Raw genomic sequence first — 26,413 nt, forward strand, 5'->3', positions numbered from 1 at the left:
ACGATCGATGAAGAATGAACGATGAAGAATGATCAATGAAGAATGAGCGATGAAGAATGAACAAGGATAAATGATCAATGAAGAATGAAGGATGAAGAATGAACAGGCATCAATGATCATTGAAGAATGAACGATAAAGACTGAATAAGGATCAATGATAAATGAAGATTGAACGATTAAGAATGAACAAAGGTCAATGATCAATGAAGAATGAATGATGAAGAATGAACAATTATCAATGATGAATAAAGAATCAACGATGAAGATTGAACAAGGATCAATCATCAATAAGGAACGAATGAAGAAGGATGAACAAGGTTCAATGATCAATCAAGACTGAAGGATGAAGAATGAATAATGATCAATGATCAATGAAGAATGAACGATGAAGAATGAACAAGGATATTTGATCAATGAAGAATGAACGATTAACAATGAACAAACATCAATGATCATTGAAGAATGAACGATGAAGAATGAACAAGGATCAATGATCAATGAAGAATGAACGTTGAAGAATGAACAAGGATCAATGATAAATGAAGAATGAACGATGATGAATGAACAAGGATCAATGATCAATGAACAATGAACAATGAAGAATGAACAAGGATCAAAGATAAATGAACAATAAAAAAAATGTATAATTGATAAATGAACAATAAACGATGAGCAATGAACAACAATCAAAGATCAATGAAGAATGAACGATAAAGACTGAACAAGGATCATTGATCAATGAAGAATGAACGATAAAGAATTCAAAAGGATCAATGATCATTAAAGAATGAACGATGAAGAATGAATAACGATCAATGATCAATGAAGAATGAACGATGAAGAATGAACGATTAAGAATGATCAATGAAGAATGAACAAGCATCAATGATCAATGAAGAATGAATGATGATGAATGAACAAGGATCAATGATCAATGAATAATGAAAGATGAAGAATGAAGAAGGATCATTGGTCAATGAAGAATGAACGATAAAGAATGAACAAGGATCAATGATAAATAAAGAATAAACGATGAAGAATGAACAAGCATCAATCATCAATAGAGAATGAACGATGAAGAATGATCAAGGATCTATGATCAATCAAGAATGAACGATGAAGAATGAACAAGGATCAATGATCAATGAAGAATGAACGATTAAGAATGAACAAACAACAATGATCATTGAAAAATGAAGAAGGATCAATGATCAATGACGAATGAATGATGAAGAATGAACAAGGATCATTGTTCAATGAATAATGATTGATAAACTATAAACAAACATCAATGATCATTGAAGAATCAATGATGAAGAATGAACAAGGATCAATGATCAATGAAGAATGAACGATGAAGAATGAACAAGGATCAAAGATCATTGAAGAATGAACGATGAAGAATGAACAAGGATCAATGATCAATAAACAATGAACGATGAAGAATGAACAAGGATCAATGATCAATGAAACATGAACGATGAAGAATGAACAAGGATCAATGATCAATAAAGGATGAACGTTGAAGAATGAACAAGGATCAATGATCAATCAAGGATCAATGATCAATCAAGAATGAATGATGAAGAATTAACAAGGATCAATGATAAATAAAGAGTGAACGATTAAGAATGAACAAGCATCAATGATCATTGAAGAATGAACGATGAAGAATGAACAAGGATCAATGATTAATGAAGAACGATCAATGAAGAATGAACGATGATGAATGATTAATGAAGAATGAGCGATGAAGAATGAACAAGGATAAATGATCAATGAAGTATGAAGGATGAAGAATGAACAAGCATCAATGATCATTGAAGAATGAACGATAAAGAATGAATAAGGATCAATGATAAATGAAAATTGAACGATGAAGAATGAACAAAGATCAATGATCAATGAAGAATGAATGATGATGAATGAACAAGGATTAATGATCAATAAAGAATGAACTATGAAGAATGAACAAGGATCAATCATCAATAAAGAATGAATGATGAAGAATGAACAAGGATCAATGATCAATCAAGAATGAAGGATGAAGAATGAACAAGGATCAATGATCAATCAAGAATGAACGAAAAAGTAGCTTAAAAACTTGTTTTCCCTATCAAATACAATAGTTTTAGGGACTCCATGTAACCTAAAAATTTCCGAAAAATACAGATGGGCTATGTGTTGTGCATCATCAACCTTAGAGCAAGCTATGAAGTGTGCTATCTTCGAGAACCTATCCACAACTACCATGATTGAGTCCTTGCCCCTCCTAGTCCTAGGTAGAGCCATCATAAAATTCATGCGAACATGTTCCCAAGGCTTATGAGCTACAGGTAGAGGTAAATACTCTCCTTTATGAAACGTAACTTTGGCCTTGAGACAAGTTTCACATCTTAAAACATGTTTGCCTACTGTTCCTAGCATTTTTGGCCAGTAGAAGTGTTGTGCTAACATATCAAGGGTCTTTTGTATCCTAAAGTGTCCTCCCAAACTTCCATCATGGATCTTCTTAACTAGCACAGCTCTCAAAGGTGTCTGTGGTATGCATAATTTGTTCCCTTTGAACAGGTAGCCGTGCTGCACAGAGAATAGTCACTTTGTTGATATATGTGGGAAAATTTAGGACATTGTTCATATTGACCTTTGATCATCTCAAACCCCAAGATCCTGGTGCCTAGTATGCTAAGCAAGTTGTATTTTCTACTTAGGGCATCAGCTATGACATTGGTCTTCCCTGTCTTGTATTTGGCTAAAAAGTCAAAGATTTGTAAGAAATTTACCCATCTAGCATGCTTCCCACTTAACTTGTGTTGTCCATTAATGTGCTTCAAAGATTCATGGTCTGTGTAAAGGACAAAGGGTTGGATTCTTAAGTAGTGTGACCAGTGCTCTAAAGCCCTAACAATAGCATAAAATTCTTTGTCATAAGTGGAGTAGTTGAGCCTACTTTGGTTAAGTTTTTCACTAAAAAAGGCTACTGGTCTTCCCTTTTGTACTAACACAACCCCAATCCCAGTCCCACATGCATCATACTCCACTTCAAAGTGTTTTGTGAAGTTTGGTAGCTTAAGTGCAGGTGCCTTACACATGTGTTCCTTGATGGTCTCAAAGGCCTTCTATGCCTCTTCAGTCCACTCAAACCTTCCCTTCTTGGTGCACTTTGTGATGGGGGTCATGATAGAGCTATAATTCCTAATGAACCTCCTATAAAAGAAAGCTAAACCATGGAATGACCTTACCTGTGTTAGAGTAGTTGGTACAAGCCAGTCCTGTATGGCTTGTACTTTGTGTGGATCTACCTTTACTCCTATTCTTCCTATAATATAACCTTAAAAACTCACCTCATGTAGGAGAAAACTACATTTTTTTAATTTTCCATATAGCCTCTGTTTCCTCAACACATCAAACAATTGCCTTAAGTGATCTAGGTGCTCTCCTAACTCTCTACTGTAAATGAATATGTCATCAAGGTAAACAACCACAAATTTTCCTAGGAAGGGTCTTAAGACATCATTCATCAGCCTCATAAAGGTGCTAAGTGCTCCTGTCAACCCAAAGGGCATCACCAACCACTCATACAATCCATATTTGGTTTTGAAGGCTATCTTCAACTCATCACCCTCCTTCATTCTGATTTGGTGATATCCACTTCTTAGGTCAATCTTACTAAATCACTGAGATTCAGACAATTCATCTAATATATCATCAATCCTTGGTATGGGGAATCTATACTTGATAGTAATATTGTTAACACTCCTACTATCTATGCACATCCTCCAAGTACCATCCTACTTTGGTACAAGCAAAGTAGGTACTGCACAAAGGCTTAAATTCTCTCTGACATATCCTCTTTGCATTAGCTCCTCTACTTTCCTTTGTAGCTCCTTAGCTTCCTAGGGTTGGTCCTGCATGTTGGTTTATTGGGTAAAGCAGCCCCTAGTACTAAGTTTGTTTGGTGCTCAATTCCCTAAGGGGTGGCAGCCCTGCTAGTAGGTCTTCAGGGAAGACATCAGCATATTGGTCTATCAAGGATCTCACTAACCTCCTTGGTAAAAAACACATATAACTCTTCGTTTCCTCTAATCTCTCTATAACACTCCCTTCTATTGATCAGATGTATATGTGCCTTAGGTGTCTTAGGTGGAATAGCTTTGTGTGGGGGTAAAGGCACTAATTCCTTCTTCTTTCCATTATGACTAAGGGTATAAGTGTTGGTGTACCCATCATGTTTAGTCCTTCTGTCATATTGCCATGGCCTACCTAGTAACAAATGGGAAGCATCCATCTCAAGCACATCAGACAAGATGTCATCAATATAAGTGCCTAGGGTTAGACTGACTAGGCATTGCTTGTTAACAGCCCCACTAGCCTTATTATCCAGTCATTTCATCTTATAAGGATGAGGGTGAGGTCTGGTCTTTAAGCTTAACTCATTCACCAGTTGTTGACTTACACAGTTTGACTCACTCCCTCCGTCAATAATCAAGTCACACACCTTCCCCTGCACCCTACACATGGTTTGGAAAATATTTTCCCTTTGGTTAGATTTTTTAATCCTAAGTGTAGTGTGAAAGCTCCTTCTAATGATCAAGCTATATTGTTCTTCTCAGGCAGCACTTGCTCTAACTCTTCCTCTACCTCCCTATCTCCCTCAAATCTCTGCAAGGTTCCATCTTCCCCTACTATGTAAGTGCCATCTAGTTCATCTTTGGGGGTGGGTGGGTAAATCTCCTCTTCCTTCCTATTCCTAGAGACTAGAATCTTCTTGGGCTAAGTGTCTTCCCTGATTTCCTCCTATTCCCTCATGGTGAAGGCTCTAGCATTAGGACAATATAATGGCCTCTCCTATTGCACTTAAAACATACTATATCCTTTGGAGGTGCATTTTTTTTTCACAGTGTTGGCTCTTTGAGAATCACTTGGTGTATCTTTCCTAGGTGCAGTTGTATTGTTTGGATTCCTAGGGGTGAAGTTCCTAGTGGTCCTGTTGTAAGAAGTACTTGGTTGTGGTTTCTTCCTACTAGCATACTTCTCAATCTTTATGGCTAAATTGCCTGCTGCATGTACTGTGAGGTTGGGTGTAAACATCAGCTTCCCCCTAATGTCTTCTCTCAGCCCTGCTATGAACTTACACACTCTTAATTCTTCACTGTCATTAACATCACACAAAACAGTAAATCTTTCCCATTCCTGAATGTACTCCTGCATTGATTTGGTTCCTTGCGTTAATGTGTTAAACTGGACATACAATTGTTGTCTATAAGTGGGTGGTACATACTTCCTCTTTATGTGTTTCTTCAGTTTTTCCTAGGTGGCAATCCTACCCCTCCTTCCCTAGTTCTTTGTCTCTGCAATCCTTCTAACCAAGTAGAGACTATCTTAGTCATCTTAACTTTGGCCAACTTAAACTGACGATCATGTGGGGTTTCTTTATACTCAAAGTATTGGTCTATTCAAGCTTCCCAGTCTAAATAAAGTTATGGGTCATGAGAATAACAATCAAAGTCAGGGATGTTGATTTTTATGGTTCAATCTTTGTGGTTTCTAGGGTTAGGGTTTTGCGGTCTTTCAATCTGGTTATTCATTTCCATATTGTTCATCCCCTGTAATAGTCTGTGCATGTTCTCTTCTAACCACTCAAATCTTCACTCCATATCCATATTCATGATTAAACAATACAAATATTATCAAAAAAGAAATCACAAAGGAAAACGCGCAATTCACAAACACATAAATCAGAAAACTATTTGTCAGAAATCAGAAATATATGCACAATGATTCATAATCTGTGTTATCACTAAAATTTAATGAATGAAATGAGAGTTATGGATAACAATACTTCCTGACAACGAATTGAAACAATACTACCTATTCTTGGTTGATTTGGATGCAGATTATGTCACCCTTCTTACCACAGAAAACTTTTCAGAACAGACGCCCAAATGTTCTTGATTTTTCTTCTATGTACTTTTCCCTTCTTCGTGTCCAAGGCTCTGATAACAAGTTGATGCAAAACTAAGATAAACCAGATCCTCTAGATAGCATAAGTGATGATTACTCAATTCCAGGCTTAGAAACTCAATGATTATCACTCAGTACTGATTTAGACAGCCTTTTACAATCACAAACACAACCAAGAAACCAGTTCTTGGTATGACTATGATGAACTGATCGGAACTGGCTTCACTCATCACTCCCTAACAGTTCCTTTCACAATCCAAGGTTGATTCCTTGTATTATATGGATTCTTGAAGTTCCGATGATCGTTCCACTATCAAAGGATAACAGATATGTTCTACACCTCTGGATGAAGTTTTGCACACGCAAACACTTCTAACAAAATTGTTTGAAAACTGAATTATTTGATTAATGCTTGAATGAATGTTTACAAAGGGAATTCTAGGCATATTATAGATTATGGCTCATTACTAGCCGTTACAAGTCATTCCTTAAACACGTGATTTATTAACTAACAAAAAAAACAGAAACAACAGAAAACAGAAATCAAGTTAGCCTCAAAAGGAAGCTTTGTTTTTCTGTCTAACAGGGCTTCTTGGCTCATGTCCTCTATCACATTCTTGAATTCCTTGGCCTTGATCATTGTTCTCCTTTGTAGTTTGTCTTGCAGGCTACCTCTGTGTCCCCTAGATTGACCAAGAAAGCTCTTGTGCCCCTCGTGTTCAGCCCATGCAAAGTAGCTTGGCAGACAGTTTGTTCAATCTGGTCTGTTCCTGGCATTGAGTTGCTAGGCAGCCTTTGTTGGTCATCTTGGGCTGAGTTTGAGTCTTTCCTTAGGCCTGCCTTGCTACCTTCTCTTGAAACATGTACATTTTATTTCAACTCCTCCCTCTTAGGAAAGAATTGTCCTTAATTCTCGAACAGGAGAGAGTAGAGTTAAATCTCCTATGTTGAATGTGGAGGATATGTTGTACTCCTCTGGCAGCTTTATCTTGAATGCATTAGTTCCATATTGTTGTAGCATAGGGAAGGGGCCTATGGCTCTTGGCATGAGCTTGTTCTTTCTCAAATGCGGAAATCTCTCTTTTCTGATGTGCACCCAAACAAGATCACCCTCCTTGATAGGTTGTTTTGCCCTATGGTGTTTGTTAGCCTGCATCTTGTACCTTCTGTTAGTCCCTGTAATGTGCTCTTGGATCCGCTTGTGTAAGGACTCCATGGTCTTAACTTGGTCTACTGTGTAATAACTCGTATTTAGATTGAAAAAGGATTGATAGACTACTCATATCAACAAGGTGCATCTTCTCTTCTAGGGAGCCCATTTGCTAAGAACTCCACAGTTAAGCGTGCTTGGTGGGGAGCAATCTTAGATGGGTGACATCATGGGAAGTTTTTCCGGGTGCGCACGAGTGAGTCCAAAATGCTTTGGAAAGACTTGTCTTGCTTTGTGGGGCTAGTCTACAGTCTCTATGAGTAGTCACCAGCCGTCCGTTGGATCGGGGTGTTACATACTGCATCTGTATTCATCATTTTCAAACACGGCAAGTCAATCATGGATATAGGCAGCAAAGGGTTAGTGCCATAAACACACTCAAAAGGTGAGTGTTTAGTAGCATGGCTGGGACTTTTGTTGTATGCAAATTCAGCATGACAAAGTTTTAAATCCCAATCTTTGAGGTTCCTACTGATTAAGACCCTAAGAAGGGTGCCCAAGGTCCTGTTAGTAACCTCAGTTTGCCCATCAGTTTGTGGGTGATAGGCAGTACTGAACAGCAGCTTTGTTCCCAATAATTTTCACAAGGTTTTCCAAAAGTAGCTTAAAAACCTATTGTCCCTATCAAATACAATAGTTTTAGGGACTCCATGTAACCTAACAATTTCTGAAAAATACAGATGGGCTATGTGTTGTGCATCATCAACCTTAGAGCAAGCTATGATTACTCACTGGACTAGTCTTATTGGGTCCAAGTCTTTGTCCTCCCTTGGCGTATAATTGATATGGTTGATTAGGTGTGCAATAATTTTGTTTGGGCTTTGAATAAGAAGAAGGGGTCTAAGCCCAAGGTTGCTTGGAAAAGTATTTGTATGCCTCGTGTGTATGGTGGCTTGACCATCTGCAATATTCATGTTTGGAATGATGTGGCTCTTCTCAAAAGTTCGTGGGCTTTGACCTATAAGAAAGATAGGCTTTAGATTAAATGGGTACATGATTACTACATCAAGGGAGCTGATCTTATCCATTACTTGATTCCTAGCTCTGTTTCTTGGATGTTAGCTCGCATTTTTGATAGTAGAAAGCATCTTTTTTGTTGGAGTGAGCTTCATCAATGGGGTGTGGCAGGTAAGCTCTTTATTAACCCTAAGCTTCCTGGAGATCCCTTTGGTGTAATAACAAAGCTTCCTTTAGAAGTGCTCTTTGTTTATGGCAAATTCTCCAAAAGAGTTTGCTTACAAAAGCTAGGCTTATCCATTGGGGGATCATGTGTGACAGTAGATGCGTGTTGTGCCATCAGGATGTGGAAGATCGAGATCATATGTTTGGTGATTGTAGTTTTGTTCGTGAAGTTCATCCTCATGTTGCTGCTGTGTTTTATTTCCGTTGGCCTCTCCCCTTTGCTAATACTATCCAATTGATGAGTAAGCTTAGTAAGAGGAAGAGTGTTAAAGGCTTATATCACTGTGATGTTGTGAACTGAAATTTTGTTTTAGGTTTGACTCTAAAGAAATGGGCGCATCTTTGAGAGGACAATCTTGCTTTCATGTCATGTAGCAAAGAATGTTCTTTTTATGTTGCATCTAGGCTTGATGATGTTAGGAAGGCGAGTCTCATTGTTTAGTTGCTTGGTTGGTTTTTGGTTTTCGTGTTAGGGAAGTATTTTTTTCCTTTTATAGCCTAGGTTGTAAAAGGTTTTTTTGGATTAATATAATCCATTTAATTGCCAAAAAAAAGAGAAATAATAGAATGTCAAATGTCGTTACTCTAATATTGGTCCACAAGAATTTAACGGATCACCACGCATGCTAGTGCGGGATAAAAAAAAAAACCTATTTTCTCATTACATTTTAGGTGGAAAATATGAGTCTGTAGAGAATATTAGAAATGATAAAAGCTTATATAAAAGACGAACAAAGTGCATCTATTTATACAGAATGTATCACTTCTTATACTCATTACATCTAACCTTAACAGCTATTAATCATAATAAATAAAGTTTGTTTTAATTTCCAATTAAAACACACAATCAAACCACTAAAAATTCTTCACCTGTCTAGTAACAATTATGATGATTAAGTACTTGCTTTAATTCACAATTAAACATATAATCAATCTATGTATAACTACTCATACTTAGTATCCAATGAGCATCATATGTTCTTGGTGCAAATATATATCCGATCGATAGAAGGATTAGAACTGAGTTGGATTTGGAATTCACAAATTTTGTGATGGCCAAAAGGTAGTGAAGGGAGCGACTGGTTTTCAAGAGAAGTGCCAAAACAAAACACAAGTTTGAAGAAGTTGAAGGTAGTTGTTACAACAGAAAAAGATCTTAAGGCTGCCTTGATTTGCCCAAGCATAACATCTGATCGACTGAAACATCCCAAACCAACGTAAACAATATAATAATACGTTTACAAAGCACACAGGAAGACTTATAGAAGTTTGGGCTGAATCCGACCTGTGGCTCAATAGCCACAGCAACCAGTATCAGAGTAATTTAAAACTTTTTACATATTCAAGTAAATACTATTCACAAAACATTATGAAATTATTACAATATTAACAATATCTAATTTACATTATGTATTTCAAAAAGAAGTCTCCACCTCGCACGTAACACATAATACAAGAAGGCATCGTCTTCACAACAGAGCTACCCTGAAAATAGAACTATCCCCATAAGGGATAGGCCCCATCAAAGATTGTCAACAATTGAATTGTTGAGTAATCTAACAAACTATTACATTTATATACAAGTCATTAACAAACATCTCCAATTGAATCTTTTCCTCATTTGGTAACTCCTTACAAAACATTAATTTAACAAAACTCAAACTCTTTTAAAAAACCGTTCAATATCGACATAAATACGAGTAAGAACCTTTAACTCATAGTAAATCAAGATACGACTTTAACTTTACAGATTAATAACGAAATCAAAAAAATGCTATTACTTTACAATTTAATAGCGAAATCAAAATACGGCTATTACCTTACAAGTTAAAAGGGAAATCAAAATGCGGCTATTACTTTACTAGTTAATAGCGAAACAATGCGACAAATGAAACATATGATTTATTTGCGAAACAAACAAAACTTTATATACCAATTGTATTTATTCAAACCTCATATTAAAACAATGATATAACAAGACTTAAAAACGTGAGAATATATGGACCGTCAGTAAGAAGGCTTGATCTAAATCAAGAGAACACGGGTGATCTTCATCACCGAAAATACGGTTCTTGCAAACACGAAACGAGATCAGGGGCTCGAGACCAATCCGAATAACCATTGCCTATTATCAAGCTATAGGACTTCAAAATAATCCGGATACAAATAACCGTTGCGAATTCACAAAAACGGACGTTTTTCAGTGTCGAACATTTTAATATAAAACGAATCAATAAGTCTCTTGATTTTCTTTAAGATCAATAATCATAACTCATTTTCATAGTACAATATTGAAAAGCTCATATTTATAAAATTGTGAACATACAAAACATAATTTTGACCAAGAACTAGAAGCAAGGTCAATACAAAGTCAAAATCCAAAGTTTCGAACACCAAAAATTATACGATTTTGCTCAAATATCAATAGCAGTAATACTACACCTTATATAACATAGCTTGAACTTTGAAATACTTAAATTAAATTTAAAAGATAGTAGTGTTTGTAAAATTACCTCTCTATGCCGTGAATAACAATCAATAATTAAAGTATCAATCAACTCATCATCAACCATCATGTAAGAGCTTGAGTTACTATCGATGGAGTTTAATCAATTTTACACCAATCTTAAATCCCAAATACGCAACTTATATAATACCCAAATAATTAAATGATGTTTAATTTGGATGATGATTGGTGATGATTGAGGAAATATTGAATTAGTTTGATAATTATTATGTATATAGTTATTAATATTTAGTGGCGAATTAGTATAAACTGAAAATATATATATATATATTTATATATATATATATATATATATATATATATATATATATATATATATATATATATATATGGACTATATGCTACGGTTTTAGGAAAACCGCAACATATAGTCAACATTTTTTTAAAAACAAACGTGGACTATATGTTGCGGTTCTCTTAGAACCGCAATATATAGTCTCTTATATGCTGCGCTTTTGAACCGCAGCATATAATATTGTGTCATATGCTGCTATCACAAGTGCTGTAGGTCATAACCGCTGCATATAATGGTGATAAAACCGCAGCAAATAAGCTTTTTTCCACTAGTGTAGCAAAATCAAAATACGGCTATTACCATACAAGTTAATAGTGAAATCAAAATGTGGCTATTACTTTACTAGGCAATAGCAAAACAATACGACAAATGAAACATATGATTTCATTTGCGAAATAATCAAAACTTTATATACTAAACGTATTTATTCAAATCTCATATTAAAACAATGATATAACAACACTTAAAAACGTGGGAATATATGGACCATCAGGAAATAGGCTTGATCTAAATCCCATGAACACGGGTGATCTTCATCACCGAAAATACGATTCTTGCATGAACGAAACGGGATCGGGGGCTCGAGACCAATCCGAATAACCATTACCTATTATCAAGATATAGGATTTCAAAATAATCCGGATACAAATATCCGTTGCCAATTCACAAAAACGGACGTTTTTCAGTGTCGAACATTTTAATATAAAACGAATCAATAAGTCTCTTGATTTTCTTTAAGATCAATAATCATAACTCATTTTCATATTACAATATTGAAAAGCTCATATTTATAAAATTGTGAACATACAAAACATAATTTTGACCAAGAACTAGAAGCAAGGTCAATACAAAGTCAAAATCCAAAGTTTCGAACACCAAAAATTATACGATTTTGCTCAAATATCAATAGCAGTAATACTACACCTTATATAACATAGCTTGAACTTTGAAATACTTAAATTAAATTTAAAAGATAGTAGTGTTTGTAAAATTACCTCTCTATGCCGTGAATAACAATCAATAATTAAAGTATCAATCAACTCATCATCAACCATCATGTATGAGCTTGAGTTACTATCGATGGAGTTTAATCAATTTTACACCAATCTTAAATCCCAAATACGCAACTTATATAATATCCAAATAATATCAAATAATGAAATACCTAATTGATACTTATGTTCCTAAATTTGATACTTGAACCAAATACTCATATTAATCAACTAAGAACACATAACTCAACAATACCAATCAATAATACCCAATTGGAGGATAAATAATAACCTTAAACACTTGATGAAAGGAGTACTCAATTTGAACGCTATCTTTAATTATGAACAACTAAATTCGAAATGCTATTTTTGGATTTTCAGGACACCCTGTTATTATTTTGGACATAACTCGAACTCATTTTGGGGTGATTTAAGTGTCCACGCGACCGCAACTTCGAAGATCTACATTTTATTTGCGGACACCAGAACCTAAAAATAAACATAACTGTTCCGAAAATTGCTAAATCAGAATGTTCAGTTTATGAACTGCATTTTCAAATCAAAAATATTCCAATTCAATATGATGGACCTAACTTCACTCATACTTTTCTAATTTGAAATACCAATTCAATAATCGAACTTAATTGATAGAAATTATTACCTCACATGAATTCTAATCTCATAATAATGAGGAAATTAAAACCAATTTTCAGAATTTAATTGAGTTTTACAAGCAAGGAAAAGCTTTAAGAATGATTTATGGTTTACTCTTCATAAATGTTCATGGCAATCATGTATTATGGGTATAAGAATGAAGTTGATGATGAAGGGAAGTAAAGAAATGTGTTTTATAGGAAAGTTTCTTAAGAGAAAGGAAAAAATGCATTGTCATGCTTTTGATGTGGCACAAAACTACAAAACCACAAACACATACTCATCTCACAAACGTGAGGTGTTAACTATCATAATTTCGTTTACCCAATTTTCATCGTATAATTTACTTTGTTCCCAAATTTAATACGACTAATACCCAAAGGTAATAGAATAATTTACTCAATCCAAATAAAATAATATGCTTAAGATTTGTAATCCATTTACACTTAAATTAATTACAATTAATTAAGCGGCTAACTTTAGGGCTATTTCATCGACTCCATACACATCACGAACAATCTTGACACTCATGTTCACTTCACTTCTGTCAGTAAACTCTATGAACAGCTTAAATAGTGTTGGTGTTGTTTTGAATAATAAAACACTTATACCCAACATCAATGTATAAACCTCCTTACAATTCTCCATCTGCCTATAAATATATGATTTACAAGGCTCTTTATAACTTACCATCTCCAATCTCTAAGACTTTATATTACCTAACACTAGTGTCCAACATTTTAAATTACTCACTTTATCCAGTCTACAATTCACCAAACTATTCTCCATTACCTATCTACAAAACTCCACATTCGTATGCTTCCCCTATACACAACACCATGTTACTCTCCATCTTCCGACTACAAAACCCCATCTCCCTATTCCAAATAAACAAATCTTCATACTACTCTCCATCTCTTATCTATAGAACAGCATATTATTCTTTATCCCCAATTTATAATTCTTCGTACTACTTTAAATCTCCAGTTACTATACCCCATCTTGCCCTTGAACTCGTGTCAATGAGATCACATAACGTATATGCTCCATCATTGAATTACAATACTTTATACAACCCTTCAAGCCCGGTTTACAAGTCACCTTACTACGCTCCATCACCTATATACAAATCTCCAAACTACTCATAATCTCTTGTTTATATGTCTCTATACTACTTCCCCTCCCCAATTTATAAATATCTACACTACTCCTTATCCCCCACATATAATACTCCATATTACTCTCCTATAATTTACAATACACCATACTACTCTCCATCTCCAATATACAAAAGTCCATGCTACTCACCATCTTAAATTTACAAATCTCCATCTTATCCTCTGTTTTCCCCTACTTATTCACTATCCCCAATTATTCTCCACCTTCTTTTTATAGGTCACTTTACCATTTTCATCACCTGTGTATAACAAACTAGTTTACACTCCATCGTCAGTTTACTCTCCATCTTACTAACAAAAGCTTTTGTACACCGCATCACCAATATATTTCACCGTCCCCAGTTTACAAATCTCCTTACTACACCTTATCTGCTTCTTATGAGTCACCTCCTTATACCTATGTACACTATTTTCCAACATATTCACCTTCTCTTCTATAAATAAAAAAAATAAAAAAATAAAAAAATAAAAAGGCACATTCACCTTCTTCAATTTATAGCTCTCCGTTTTATTCACCATAACCTTCTAAATCCTCATACTATTTTCCATCACTTATTGTCAAAAAATCAATTCACACTTCACCATCAGCTTTTATTTCTTCGCCAACTTATTATAAAAAGTCAGTCTATACACCATTTTCAACTTATTCACCATCTCATGTAACTTATTCTCCGTTTTATCGTCGATCTACTTAGTACAAGCCTTCCGCTAAAGCTAAGGTTATATCCGACTAGTAATTAAAGTATGCGAAAAAAATTTCAGATTCACAATTTATTTTTATTTGCTTTTTGAATATAAACACTGGTGAATCCAACATATTTACATTGGATACGTACTACTTTAAAGGATAATGAATTGTCTTTTATTTTGTTGATTTGTTTTATCTATGTATGCAATTAGTGGTGAGCCCAATATGTTTAAGAGTTTAATTCTAGTGCTTTGGCTAATATCAAATCAAAAATTGTAAATTACAAGTAGAGGTGTTTTATGGGCCGGGTCGGAGCGGGTCGAGTCAAAATTTAAATGGGCCGGATCGGGGCGGATCATGTCAAAGGTTAAACGAGCGGGGCGAGTCAAGCCCGTTTAAATACGATCCACTTTGACCTATTTTTTAAAAGTTCATAAAATAGTTTTTTCTATTATACTTTATGGCCCGTTAGGTCAATTCAATCATGAATATAACAATATCATATAAAAATATTAAAAAAAAGTGGTAAAATATTTTTTACAACCAATTCCTATAATTCTCCGGCCCAACCCTTCACACAAAGGCTCGTTAATGACCTGACTCGTTATTAACCCTACCCGCTAATAACCCGTTAAAATGTGACCCAACCCTTGATCCGTTGGATCAACCTGCCCTTTTAAACACTTCTAATTACAAGCATTATGTTGAATTTTCTTATGGATTTAAAACGATCAGAGACTTTATGATTATTTAATGTTTAGGTTAAATTGTTATATAAAATTTATTAAAAATAAAATAAATTCCATAAAACAAATTCCTTTCCTTCTGCTATTACTAGTCAACATGAATTCCACGTGATAACCCCGAGGTTTTGGGTTTTCCACGAGGCAACCAAAACTTTTAAAACACTCACTCGATAACCCTGAGGTTCACCAAATTTTCCACCGTAACCTTTTTGCACATAAAACGTTAGCAAACGTTAAATTTGAAGTTTTAAGGTTGTTGTATGCCTATTTATGAAATTCACTATTTCAAATGCCACCAATTTCAACCTTTTTCCCTTAAAACATAAACCCTAACTATACCATCTTTGAATTTGGGAAAAGAATATAATTTGGTTGAAAGATGGTAGAGTTAGAATTTATGTTTTGAGGAAAATGGTTGAAACTGATGGCATTTGAAATGATGAGTCGTACATATAGGCTTAAATCAACCTTAAAGCTTAGAAATTAACGTTTGCTAACATTTGATGTGTAAAAAAATCATGGTAGAACAATTTGGTAAAACTCAGGATTACCACTACTTTTTTAAAATTTTGATTACCACATAAAAACTCAAAACCTCATAATTACTACATGAAAACTCAAAATCTCAGAGTTACCACATAAAAACTCAAAACCTCAAAATTACCACATAAAATTTCCTAAACATTAAAATGATCTTTTAACAAAAAACAATAGTTGAAGAAGATTGCTACCAACAATAAGTCTTTTTTCTCATATGTCAGACTAAAGAAAGAAAAAAACTAGATTCATCAACATTTTTTTTCATTTTTGGTTTGTTATTGTGACTTGCATAAGTTGATCATTGTTTAAAATCATAATATCACCTTTTATTCAAACTAAACGACTGCTATGCTAAATGAAGAGTATTCGACTCATAGGAGTCTCGTAGTTGATTGCTTGCATTTTTTTTTTCCAGAGGCAACAAGTCATTGGTTCAATAGCGTCAAGTCAATGGTTTGTCCAATTGCGACAAACCATTGATCAAAGCTGTCCTCTGATGCAAAGCAAACTGCTCGGATTTAGCATGCCAAGCTCTAATCTTCTACGATTTAAAAGTAACCAATCTCTAGAAAAATTGGTTCAATTATTGTTTCCTATGGCAGATTTAAATAGAATCCATTGTACATCAAAAATGTTAGATACTGCCCTTTCTTGGCCTCTGTAACAGAAATAACGCACATCTCCTCACACGATTCTTGAACATCCTTCTGAACGAGATTCGAGTAACCATTTCTCTCGGTGACCAGCCAAGAAGAGCCTGATTTGATAAACCCAAACAAACTTCCTTCTTCAAAACCTTAGTTTCACAAGACTAGGTAATTTACACAATAATACCAGAGTAATGCAGTGGCGATAGCAGAATAGACAAAAGCTCTAATACTCATAGAACACATCTCATTGTATCTTGAAAAGATTCTTCAATTTCACCAGCAGCTTCCACTCTTCCTTGGTCATAGAATCATCATGCTGCAGCAGATGATTTGAGTTTATCAAATATGTACTAGTTATATCCAACAATATTACATTGTCCCAATATCGTTATGGCTCTCACCAACACTTGCTGAGATGGGCTTTTGCAAGATCGGATGTACACAACCTTATCTTTGTGATAACAAAGAGTTGTTTCCAGTTGACACTTGCTAGCAAACACTTTTTAAACTTCACACAAATAAACAGCCCATATGAGTTAATGAGTCATTTACTATACCAGTATAACCAGAAACCAAAGACCTCATAAAACATCAACCTATTGGACTACAGAAACAATCAAACACCTAATATATGTGATAGTTACCCGATAATTAGCTTTGAGCACGTCAATTGATTTTCTAGAAATATGGCTAACAAGCTCGTCGTCGATGTCAAAATGTCTTCCGTACATCTTTTGCTGCTCTTCAGGATTGCTACCAACAATCTGTAAAGCATAAAGGAAAGCATATATTCTTCGGAAACCAGAACACTAAATACCTCCTAGCCGAACAGAGAAAATAAATGAGATAATCAGTACCTTAATGGCAACTTGTTGGCCTTTCTTTGCCGTGTCAACAGGTTTGTGATTATTTTCAATGGACGCAACTCGTCCAATGTCTATAAAGTCTTGTGAAGGAATGCAGAGTGGCGTCCCCATCTGAATTCCAATCAATAATCATCACAAGAGCCTGACAAAAAATAAAAAGAACTAAAGCAGAAGAGTTTGGCAACAGAGGTGTAATTTTGCGATTCCACAATTCTGGAATGGGGCCCACTACCCTCTCTCTGTTGCTCATTCAAGGAAGTTGGACATTTAGAAACTCATAGAAAAAAGAGTGCAAAAAAACATGGCACAATATTGCACTTGATTATCTGCACCTTAACAACAAATACACACAACTGGCTAAGACTATATTTTCTTCCTTTAAATCATTATATAGTGCAAATGTATAGCATACCTTAAGAACACCTTCAAGAACATCCACACCTAAGACTATAGGATCCTTTTTATTGAATATGCAATTAGGTAAAATCTTCAGTACACAAGGGAAGACTGCATCCTCAGCTGCTTCCTTTTTCTTCTCCTCCTTGATGTTGTCCATGTATGCTTTGAATTGATCAAATAAGTGATAAATGATATCAGCCATAAATATCTTAACACCAGCTTCATCAGCATATTCCCGTGCTTCTGGAGTCACCTTGACATCAAATGCCAAAATTGTTGCGAACTCTTTCTTCTTCTCAAGCATGACACTTGCCTTCATAACATCCTTCTTATGTACGGGGCCTATACTTATTCCACTAACAGGAATGCTGACAGCCGGTGATTTAAGAAATTCCAATAAAGCTTCTAGAGATCCAAGGGTAGACGCTTGCACACACACCCCCTCTCCACTTTTGTCTATTCTACTCAATACATTCTCCATGTCTTCCATAGCAGTCTTTTTAATCTCATCAATGTCATCATCAGGTCCCACGACATACAAAGCAGTACCAGCAATTGCATGCTCAAGGCCCTGCGCAGTAAAGTATTAAATGGAAAAAAAATTACCCCAACATCCATATGCATTAATATTTAAGCTTGCTCCACAAGATTCTTAATATTTGACAGTAATCACCTGTGCCGTTATTTTGATCCCCTGCGCAGCCTTAATTTCCTTATGATGAAGGTATGTACCCTGAATAAAAAAGCAAAAAAGCATTGGCCAATCATCAAATATGACATCTAATCCAAAACATATATAGGAAAATAAGGGACAGTTCTAAAAGGAAAACCATTCAAGGATCAATTTAACAAAGATTACCATTCTTTAGAAAGAGGCATCAGAGATCATAATTACTGGTTAAAAATATACAAACAAATGTTGAAGAAACATTAGTTATCAAAGGTGCAAGCCGCACCAAGGTGTAGAAGGGTCTTGGAGCCTAGGCAATAGACACAAGGAAATATTGCGAGCATTTCGTAGACGAGGGACACTTTTTCTCTACAGCTTATAAAGCAATTGTAAAGCATATTTGAAACTTAGAAACAATATAATATTCATATTCTAATTGCATAGAAGATCTAAACCATTTGTTATCCTCGCGTTAAGCCACCAAATTGCACAAAATGGCAAAATAGAAAACCTAAACCCACATTCTAAAGCATTTTGTTTAATTATAGTATCTTGTTATCACATAATCAAAGAAGAGAAGAAAAAACATGAACCCGGAAGAAGGCAATAAAAAATAAAATTCAAACGGAAGAATGTTGAAAAAACAAAGAGGAAAAGAGCCATGAGAAAGAAGTAGATATAAAATCGAAGAAAAGGATAATAAAAATTAAAAGAATAAAGAAATCGAAAAATTAAAGAACGGATGGGAACGGAAGAAAAAAAGAACTATCGAAAAGAAGAAAAGAATATTATAAAAAAATAATCCACAATAAAGAAAGAAAATAGAATAGGAGAAAGAGACGAAAAATAGATGGTAGCTTGTGATGGAGGCACACTGAAAAAAGTACGCTACTTTTAGGATTGCAAGCAAATCCCAAGTTTTTGCCCTTTCAATTATCTCTCTTTGAAAACAAGAACATTCCTTTTCTTTCTCTTACTTTCAAAATTAATCTCAATCCTTAATTCATTTATCAAAATTATCAGGCGTTAGTAAAGCACCCTACCCTCATTTATCAAAATTCATCTCAATCCTTTATTCATTTCATCCAAGAAGAACTAAATGTGTCTTAGTTTTTACCTAGGAACTACTTTACTTTGTTTCTGTAATCAAAGTCATTTAGTTTTATTGTATGTTTTAAGTTTATTTGAGCTGTGATGATTTTATCTTGGAACTTTCAGTAAGTAGGAATTAATATTGTTAATAAAGTCCGGAGCAAGTGTTGTAAATAAAGGAATCCAACATCACATGCATGAAGACATTCGCAAAAGTCATTAAGTTGCGTAAATTCTCAATCAAAAATCAACAGCTTTATTTGCGTGAGTTTAATAAAAAAGTATAAGTTACATGGGATAACCAAGTACCTAATCATAAAGGTTGTGATCGAAAATTGTGGAAGTGGCAGAGGAATGTCATGGACAACAAAGTAAAGTAGTTACGAGCATAAATGGAGCTTTCAGGTTGAGTGGAGCAAGTTAAAGGTAGTTAGCAAAATGGGAGTTATGCAACTCTCATAATAACTACTGAATTTTATACCTTATATTTTCCTTCCTTATTGGGTAAGATTATCCCAAGTCTTAAACACATTCTTAGGAGTCTTAACCTAAGGCTCATAAAAAAGTACAAATAAATAATTCATCTTAAACATAGTCTTAAATGAAGTTTTGAAAATCAAGAATCTCCTTAAAACTCCCAACAAGCAATCAACATCTTCCATTGCATTGAAGTATTTTATAATATTTTTAGATTTTGGGGGATATATATATATATAAATATATATATATATATATGGAAATTCCACGTGGTAACCCTGAGGTACTAGGTTTTCCACGTGGTAACCAAAGGTTTTTTAAAATCTAAGCGGTAAACCTTAGGTTTACCCAATTAAGCCTCCGTAACCTTTTTTAATTATAACCGCTTGGAAACTGTCTATTAGTAAGGAAGAGTTTGTGAGATTTAATACATCGAAAACCATCCAAAAGATCACATTTCCCCTAATTCCTCAATTTCTCAAAGTTTGACAACAAATTTTGAGCATTCAACTGAAAGTATTGATCAACTTCAACCCAAAACTTCCAAGGTTTTACAAGAATTTCGTTTGATTTAGCAAGCAATAAAGGTGAGTAACTTTAATTTACAAAAATTTCAATTGTTGGTGTATGAATTTCGAATGTTTCTGGGCTAATCTTTGTGGTGTGCAATTATATTTCCTTGCTCTTATCCAAACCACTTCATTCTTGCTTCCAAACGAATTTGAAGAAGAAATTCAAAAACAACTTCATTTCCAACAGAAGAGTTTGATGAAAGAACCCCAATTTGATGATAGAAGGAGAATTAGAAAAACTAGGGTTTGTGTTTTGGGGGAAAATGTGATTTGGGTGAAAAATGAAAAAAATTATGGTTTGTGTTTTGGGGTCAAATGGAAAAACTAATAAAGGAAAGAGTTGAGTTAACTTTAGGGTACAACCAGCCAACAGTTGATAGGAGAATTAACATTTCCAAATGTTTTTAAGTAAAAAAGGACACGGAGGTTTAATTGTAAACCTCAGGGTTACCAGGTGGATTTTAAAAAAACTTTGGTTACCACATGAAAAACCCATTACTCTATATATATATATATATATATATATATATATATATATATATATATATATATATATATATATATATATATATATATATATATATATATATATATATATATATATATATATATATATATATGTATATATATTAGAATGGTAAAAAGGAGACAAGATAACACACTTGATACAAGGAGGCGTGCCTTGGTGCATGTAGTTTGTTGATGACATTGTTTTAGAAGATGAGACCAAGAAGAGAGTAAATGTTAAATCCAAACAATGGAGACAAGAACTTGAGTCACAATGTTTCCAATTAAGTCGGAGCAAGACGTTGTACATGGTGTGTAATTTCAGCACAAACAAGATAACAAGAGACACTATAGAGCTAGAAGAGAAAGGAATCTCTTTACGTGGATGTTTCAAATACCTTAGGTCCATATTTCAGAGTAGTAGGAACATCCAACAAGATATCCATTTCCTTTTCTAATCCATTTCTTAAAAGATCATAAACGAACAAAAAAATTCAACCAACGCATCCCCTAGTTTTTTTGTTCCATCTTCATCCGTATCATTTATCCCTTGTAAGTTTCGGAGGGTCTCTCGAACTTACAACACTACCTCAGAGGTGCGCCCAAGGCACACTTTTTTTAAATTACGTAAGGAACAACGCATATTGTATAGTATATAGTACTCTTAAAACTACATCATATTAAAATCAATTTCAAACATATAAAAAGAAGAAAAAGAAAAGGCGTCATTAAAACACTACTAAATGACAAAGCATTCCATTCTATGGAAAGAATAGCCATAATACTCCAAAAACCCATTGCACAACATGATGACCCTAACAGCAACACCAAGGCCAGCTCTTGCTTTCAAAATTTACTACATCGCACCAGTTCGCCTAGTAGTATTAGGTTTCAACTGAACTGAAATTATTAAATAATAAGAACCAAACTGTACTTGTTAGGACTAAACTGAAGTGGCCTTATTTGTGGGATTGATTGTGTTGTAAAATGTGGGTGAAAGTGATGGGAAAATTTAAATGGAACCATGGTGCAAAATGTGGTTTTCATCACTATAAAAGGTTGTTGTCAAATTATATTTGAAATAAGGAAGACCACAGAAAAACCATCCGCATTGACTGTGAAAAGCTTTACGCAATAATTATTGTGACGGAAGCCATGTAATTGCACTATGAATGGAACAAAGCACAATTTCACTTAGTCGAGTTGAACCAACTTATTAGAACTAAATATTTTAAACCTGAATAAGCCCGCATAACGTTTCTTATTTGATAAGTGAACGAAAAAATACATCCCACAGTTTCAAGAAGGTAGCAACAATAGCTCAGAGCACCAAATAACTGAGCAAAAGACACATAATTCTTCAAACTAATACAGCCTCTAAAACTCACCTAACCCCAATCAATCTAAAATCTCCTTTCTTATTTAGCATTAAGCTACAGTGACATTTATCAGTAAAGGTATGTGATAAATCTGACAAAATCAAAGCACTAAACATACCTTGATTCTGAGTTCCTTCATTGGATGAGGTGTCAACAGAGCACGAATGTTTGTAACAATAGGGCCCTATCAACAAAAATGACAAAGTCATGCATTTCACACATAGAAACATTATGAGAGTGAAAACTCAAGAAAAGAGCAATAATCTTGCCTGCATGCCACAAACAACAATCTGATCTCCTTCATGAAGAACACCATTGACCAATACAACATCAATGGTTGTACCATGACCCTCAACCACCTTAACTTCCAGCACCGTACACTGAAACAATTCCAACTCAAAAACTATCACTTAATGTATAAAACAAAGTTGCAGTGTAATAGCTGATACAAAACAGAACACACGCAATACCTGAATTTCATTCCTGAAGGTCAGCTTCTCGATCATTGTCTTCTGTGACCATTGCACTAACAGCAATAGTAAATCAGGGATGCCTTCCCCACTGTAATGCGTCAAAAAGGATAAGAAAAAGAAAAATAAATGTTATGATGTTTAGATAATGTCAACCTACCACAATACGAATATCCAAAGTTCATACTTTACCTTATTGCACTAGTTGGTACGATGTTGAATGTTTCACCCATATCTTTGTTTTTATAGTAAAGTTCAGTATTTAAGCCTTGTTCCTTAAACTGGGTTATTATCTGAGGAGCATCACACAGAATCACAGTCACAACATTAAGGATCCAGCTGATTTTCAATTAATTTTATAGCATGTTTATTACCTGTATAAGCCTCATGTTAAATTCATTTTGGACATCTTTAGTTTGTTGTTTCATAGCCTTTCCAATGGGTGCATTGCGACATGTTTTCCACCCATAAAGTCGGTCCACCTACAGAATGAAGAGGAAGCAAACCATATTCAGTCAAAGTGGTAAGATAAAATGGTTGTAGCAATGAAAAATATGCATAGCAACTCACTTTGTTCAATGCAACAATAAACTCGGTGTTCCTCATCCTCAAAAGGTTTAGTGACTCAATTGTCTGTGGTTCCAAGCCATGCATGATATCTACAACCAATATGGCAATATCACACAACCCAGAACCCCTTGACCGCAAGTTAGTAAAAGATTCATGGCCTGGGGTGTCAATAACAAGAAGACCTGGGACATTCAGCTTAGCATCAGCCTTCAATTCCTTGGTCCTCTCTCTAATATTCTCAGCAGGAAAGTAGGTTGCTCCAATTTGTTGGGTGATACCTCCAGCTTCACCTTCCTGGACATTAGTACCTCTAATGCAATCAAGCAGCTTGGTTTTACCAGTGTCAACATGACCCATAATACAGCAAATAGGAGATCTAAGGTTTCCTTCACTCTTCTTAGTTTGGGTAACTGAACTTGGTTTGTCCTTTTGAAATTCTGTTTCTGTACTCCGTATCTTCCCTACAGCTTCAGGTTCCTTAGCAGCTGCAGGAGATTTAATACCTGAATAAGGTATAACAGTATCATTAACCGATGGGGTGACCTGTTTTTCTTCCTTTTTAGCTAATGACTGAGTCACTGAATCAGCCTCCTCATCCTCAAACGCCCTCTTAACAGGTAAACCAAGGTTAGCATCATCCCAACTTTTAGCATCCCAATCCTCGTCATCATCCTCATCCTCATCCTCATCCTCATTCTCATCAGCAGGAACATTTTCCTTTATTTCATCAGTAACTTCAGCCTTCTCTTTCAAGTCCATTGTGAAAACCTCTTCCACGTTCTCTTGTTCAGCAGACTCGGAATTTGCAACAGCTTCAGACTTCATCTCTGAATCCTCAAGAGTTTGAGCCTTCATACCAATTGTTTGTCGGTTTGACTTTGACTTCTTAGTCGTGTAAATTGGGCGCTTAGTTGGAGCACCATTGTCAGAACCAGGTAGTTGAATTCCAGCGTTAGCAAGAAACTGATTTTTCATTATTTCTCTGCGACGTTGTTCTTCCTTCTGCTTTGCAGTTAGAAGCAATCCAGCCTCCTTTTTCAGCCGAAGTTTCTCCTTCTCCTTCTCTTTTTTCCTAAGCCTGGCTTCCTCAGCCTGCCTGGCAAGCTCCTCTTGCCTACGACGCTCTTCTTCTTCTTTCCTAAGCTTCTCCTCCTCTTCTTTCCGTTTCCTCTCTTCAGCTTCCTTACGTCTAGCAAGTGCCTCCTGCATTTCTCTGACATGTTTAGGAAGTTTCTTGTCTGCCATTTTACTTTTTGTTTCATTTTTCACTTCTTCCTTCACCTCTGAAGCTGCAGCTGCTGCAGCCGCCTTTTTCTCTTTCTCCTTTTCCTTCTTCTTTTTCTTCTTCTTTGCAGCTGCCGATTCTACAATTCCTTCATCCTCACCCTGTGCTTCAGTCGAGCCTGTTTCTAATTGTGCTTCAACCTTCTCAACTTGAGCTGGTGGAGCAGGAGTTGGTTCTGTTTTGGAGACAGCAGGTCCTTCCCCTAGCTCTGCCAGAATCTTATCCAAATCGTCCTCTTCTTCAGCAATCTTTCCACCCTTTTTCTTTTTCTTCTTAGTCTTAGAAGTTTCAACCACAACTGAACTGACCTTTTCTTGAGGCACTGAGTCATGCCCTTCCGCATTAGAGGCAAGGGCATTAGCTACTTCTGGCTCCATTTCGTTTGTGATGTCATCTCCGAATCCAGCAAAAGCATTATTACCTTTCTTCTTGGATGACTTCTTTTTACCAGTAAATGCAATAGCCACATCAGTATCCTCCGAGACAGAAGGTGCCTCGAGAAGAGAACCAGACTCTTCACCATCTTCTTCCAACAACAGGGCATTAAATAAACTACCATTTTTCTTTGAAGACTTCGACTTCTTCTTTCCAGCAAAAGAAATTGGTTCTCCCTCTTCTTTGTCATCTGTAACACTCAAATTGTCAACCGGGACCCAAGTTTAATTTTGCAGAAAAGAAATTTAGACAGACAATTTATTGAATCGAAGCATAAACATAAGCCATATATACAACTAAAGACAAGAAAGCTTATTTCTTACTTGACTGGTTGTCTTCCGCAACCTGAGATTCTTCATATCCAATTGAATACTCATCATCATTTATCACTACCTTCTTCTTCTTACCCATTGATAAAACTCTGTGCAATGATTTACACAAACCCTAATATCAAAAAACCTAATCACGCAAATGCCTTCCCTATGTAACAATCTTTCAAAATAAAGATTTACAATCTTCAAGTATATATTAACAAATGAAAGTAAAACAATTGAATTAATCTAAAAAAATCAACAAAAATCGCATAAATGATCTAAAAATCTAAAATCTGAAATTAAGATGGGAGAGAAGATGAACAAAATAAGTACTTAGAATTGAACAAAATAATCTGATCGAAAAAAATAAAATGAAAAAAAAAAAAAAGAACAGAACCTACCAGAGAAGATGAAGATAGTAAAGTGAAGGGAAAAAAAATTAGAATGGGAAAGTGAAAGATTGAAGAATTCAGAGAACAGAAGTCGAAAGCAGCCCCCCTAACACAAAGGAAATAAGACTGAGAGTGAAAGTGCAAGTTTGATAGAAAAAAAAAGCCTTTTGGAAAACCCTAAAACCTATCTTTTTTTTTTTTAGCGGGTCGTCGAGTACCCGCTAAAATCTAAAATCGACCCAGGACTCGATCCAGTTAAGATGGGTCGGAAACCCGACCTGCATGTTGCAAATGTTTTTAGAATTTGACCCTCTATTTATGTTGCGTGTTGGGTTTTTTTGAACAGCCCTACTCAGAGG

The 26,413-nt window shown here is 35.1% G+C and overlaps 1 protein-coding gene across 3 annotated transcripts; it reads right to left on the minus strand.

The window, feature by feature from the left end:
* Positions 1–16,470: 16,470 nt before the first annotated feature.
* LOC130812556 (eukaryotic translation initiation factor 5B-like) lies at positions 16,471–26,207 on the minus strand. 3 transcript variants are annotated; one of them, XM_057678176.1, is made up of 13 exons: positions 26,064–26,207; positions 25,672–25,769; positions 23,629–25,538; positions 23,433–23,540; positions 23,251–23,351; positions 23,059–23,149; positions 22,858–22,968; positions 22,707–22,772; positions 18,565–18,624; positions 17,905–18,462; positions 17,484–17,603; positions 17,271–17,390; positions 16,471–16,942 (listed from the first exon to the last, which is right to left on the minus strand). In XM_057678176.1, exons 2-13 carry the CDS (start codon positions 25,757–25,759, stop codon positions 16,871–16,873), a joined length of 3,405 nt encoding a protein of 1,134 aa, XP_057534159.1. In that variant the 5' UTR covers positions 25,760–25,769; positions 26,064–26,207; the 3' UTR covers positions 16,471–16,870. The 3 variants fall into 3 exon arrangements, 2 of the variants coding, with proteins under 2 accessions (XP_057534159.1, XP_057534084.1); XM_057678101.1 differs by having other exon boundaries at positions 25,672–25,792; positions 26,064–26,193; XR_009042093.1 differs by lacking the exon at positions 16,471–16,942 and having other exon boundaries at positions 17,484–17,634; positions 26,064–26,191.
* Positions 26,208–26,413: the final 206 nt, after the last annotated feature.

Source organism: Amaranthus tricolor, chromosome 1 (assembly GCF_026212465.1).
Source record: "Amaranthus tricolor cultivar Red isolate AtriRed21 chromosome 1, ASM2621246v1, whole genome shotgun sequence".
NCBI lineage: Eukaryota > Viridiplantae > Streptophyta > Magnoliopsida > Caryophyllales > Amaranthaceae > Amaranthus > Amaranthus tricolor.

Bases quoted from the DNA above. Each gene is read 5' to 3' on its own strand.
- LOC130812556 (XM_057678176.1), bottom strand. From the start codon at position 25,759: ATGGGTAAGAAGAAGAAGGTAGTGATAAATGATGATGAGTATTCAATT. The intron at 23,541-23,628 runs GTGAGTTGCTAT...TTCATTCTGTAG, and splicing joins TTATTGTTGCATTGAACAAA to GTGGACCGACTTTATGGGTG. The intron at 22,773-22,857 runs GCAAGATTATTG...TTTTGTTGATAG, and splicing joins TTGTTGTTTGTGGCATGCAG to GGCCCTATTGTTACAAACAT.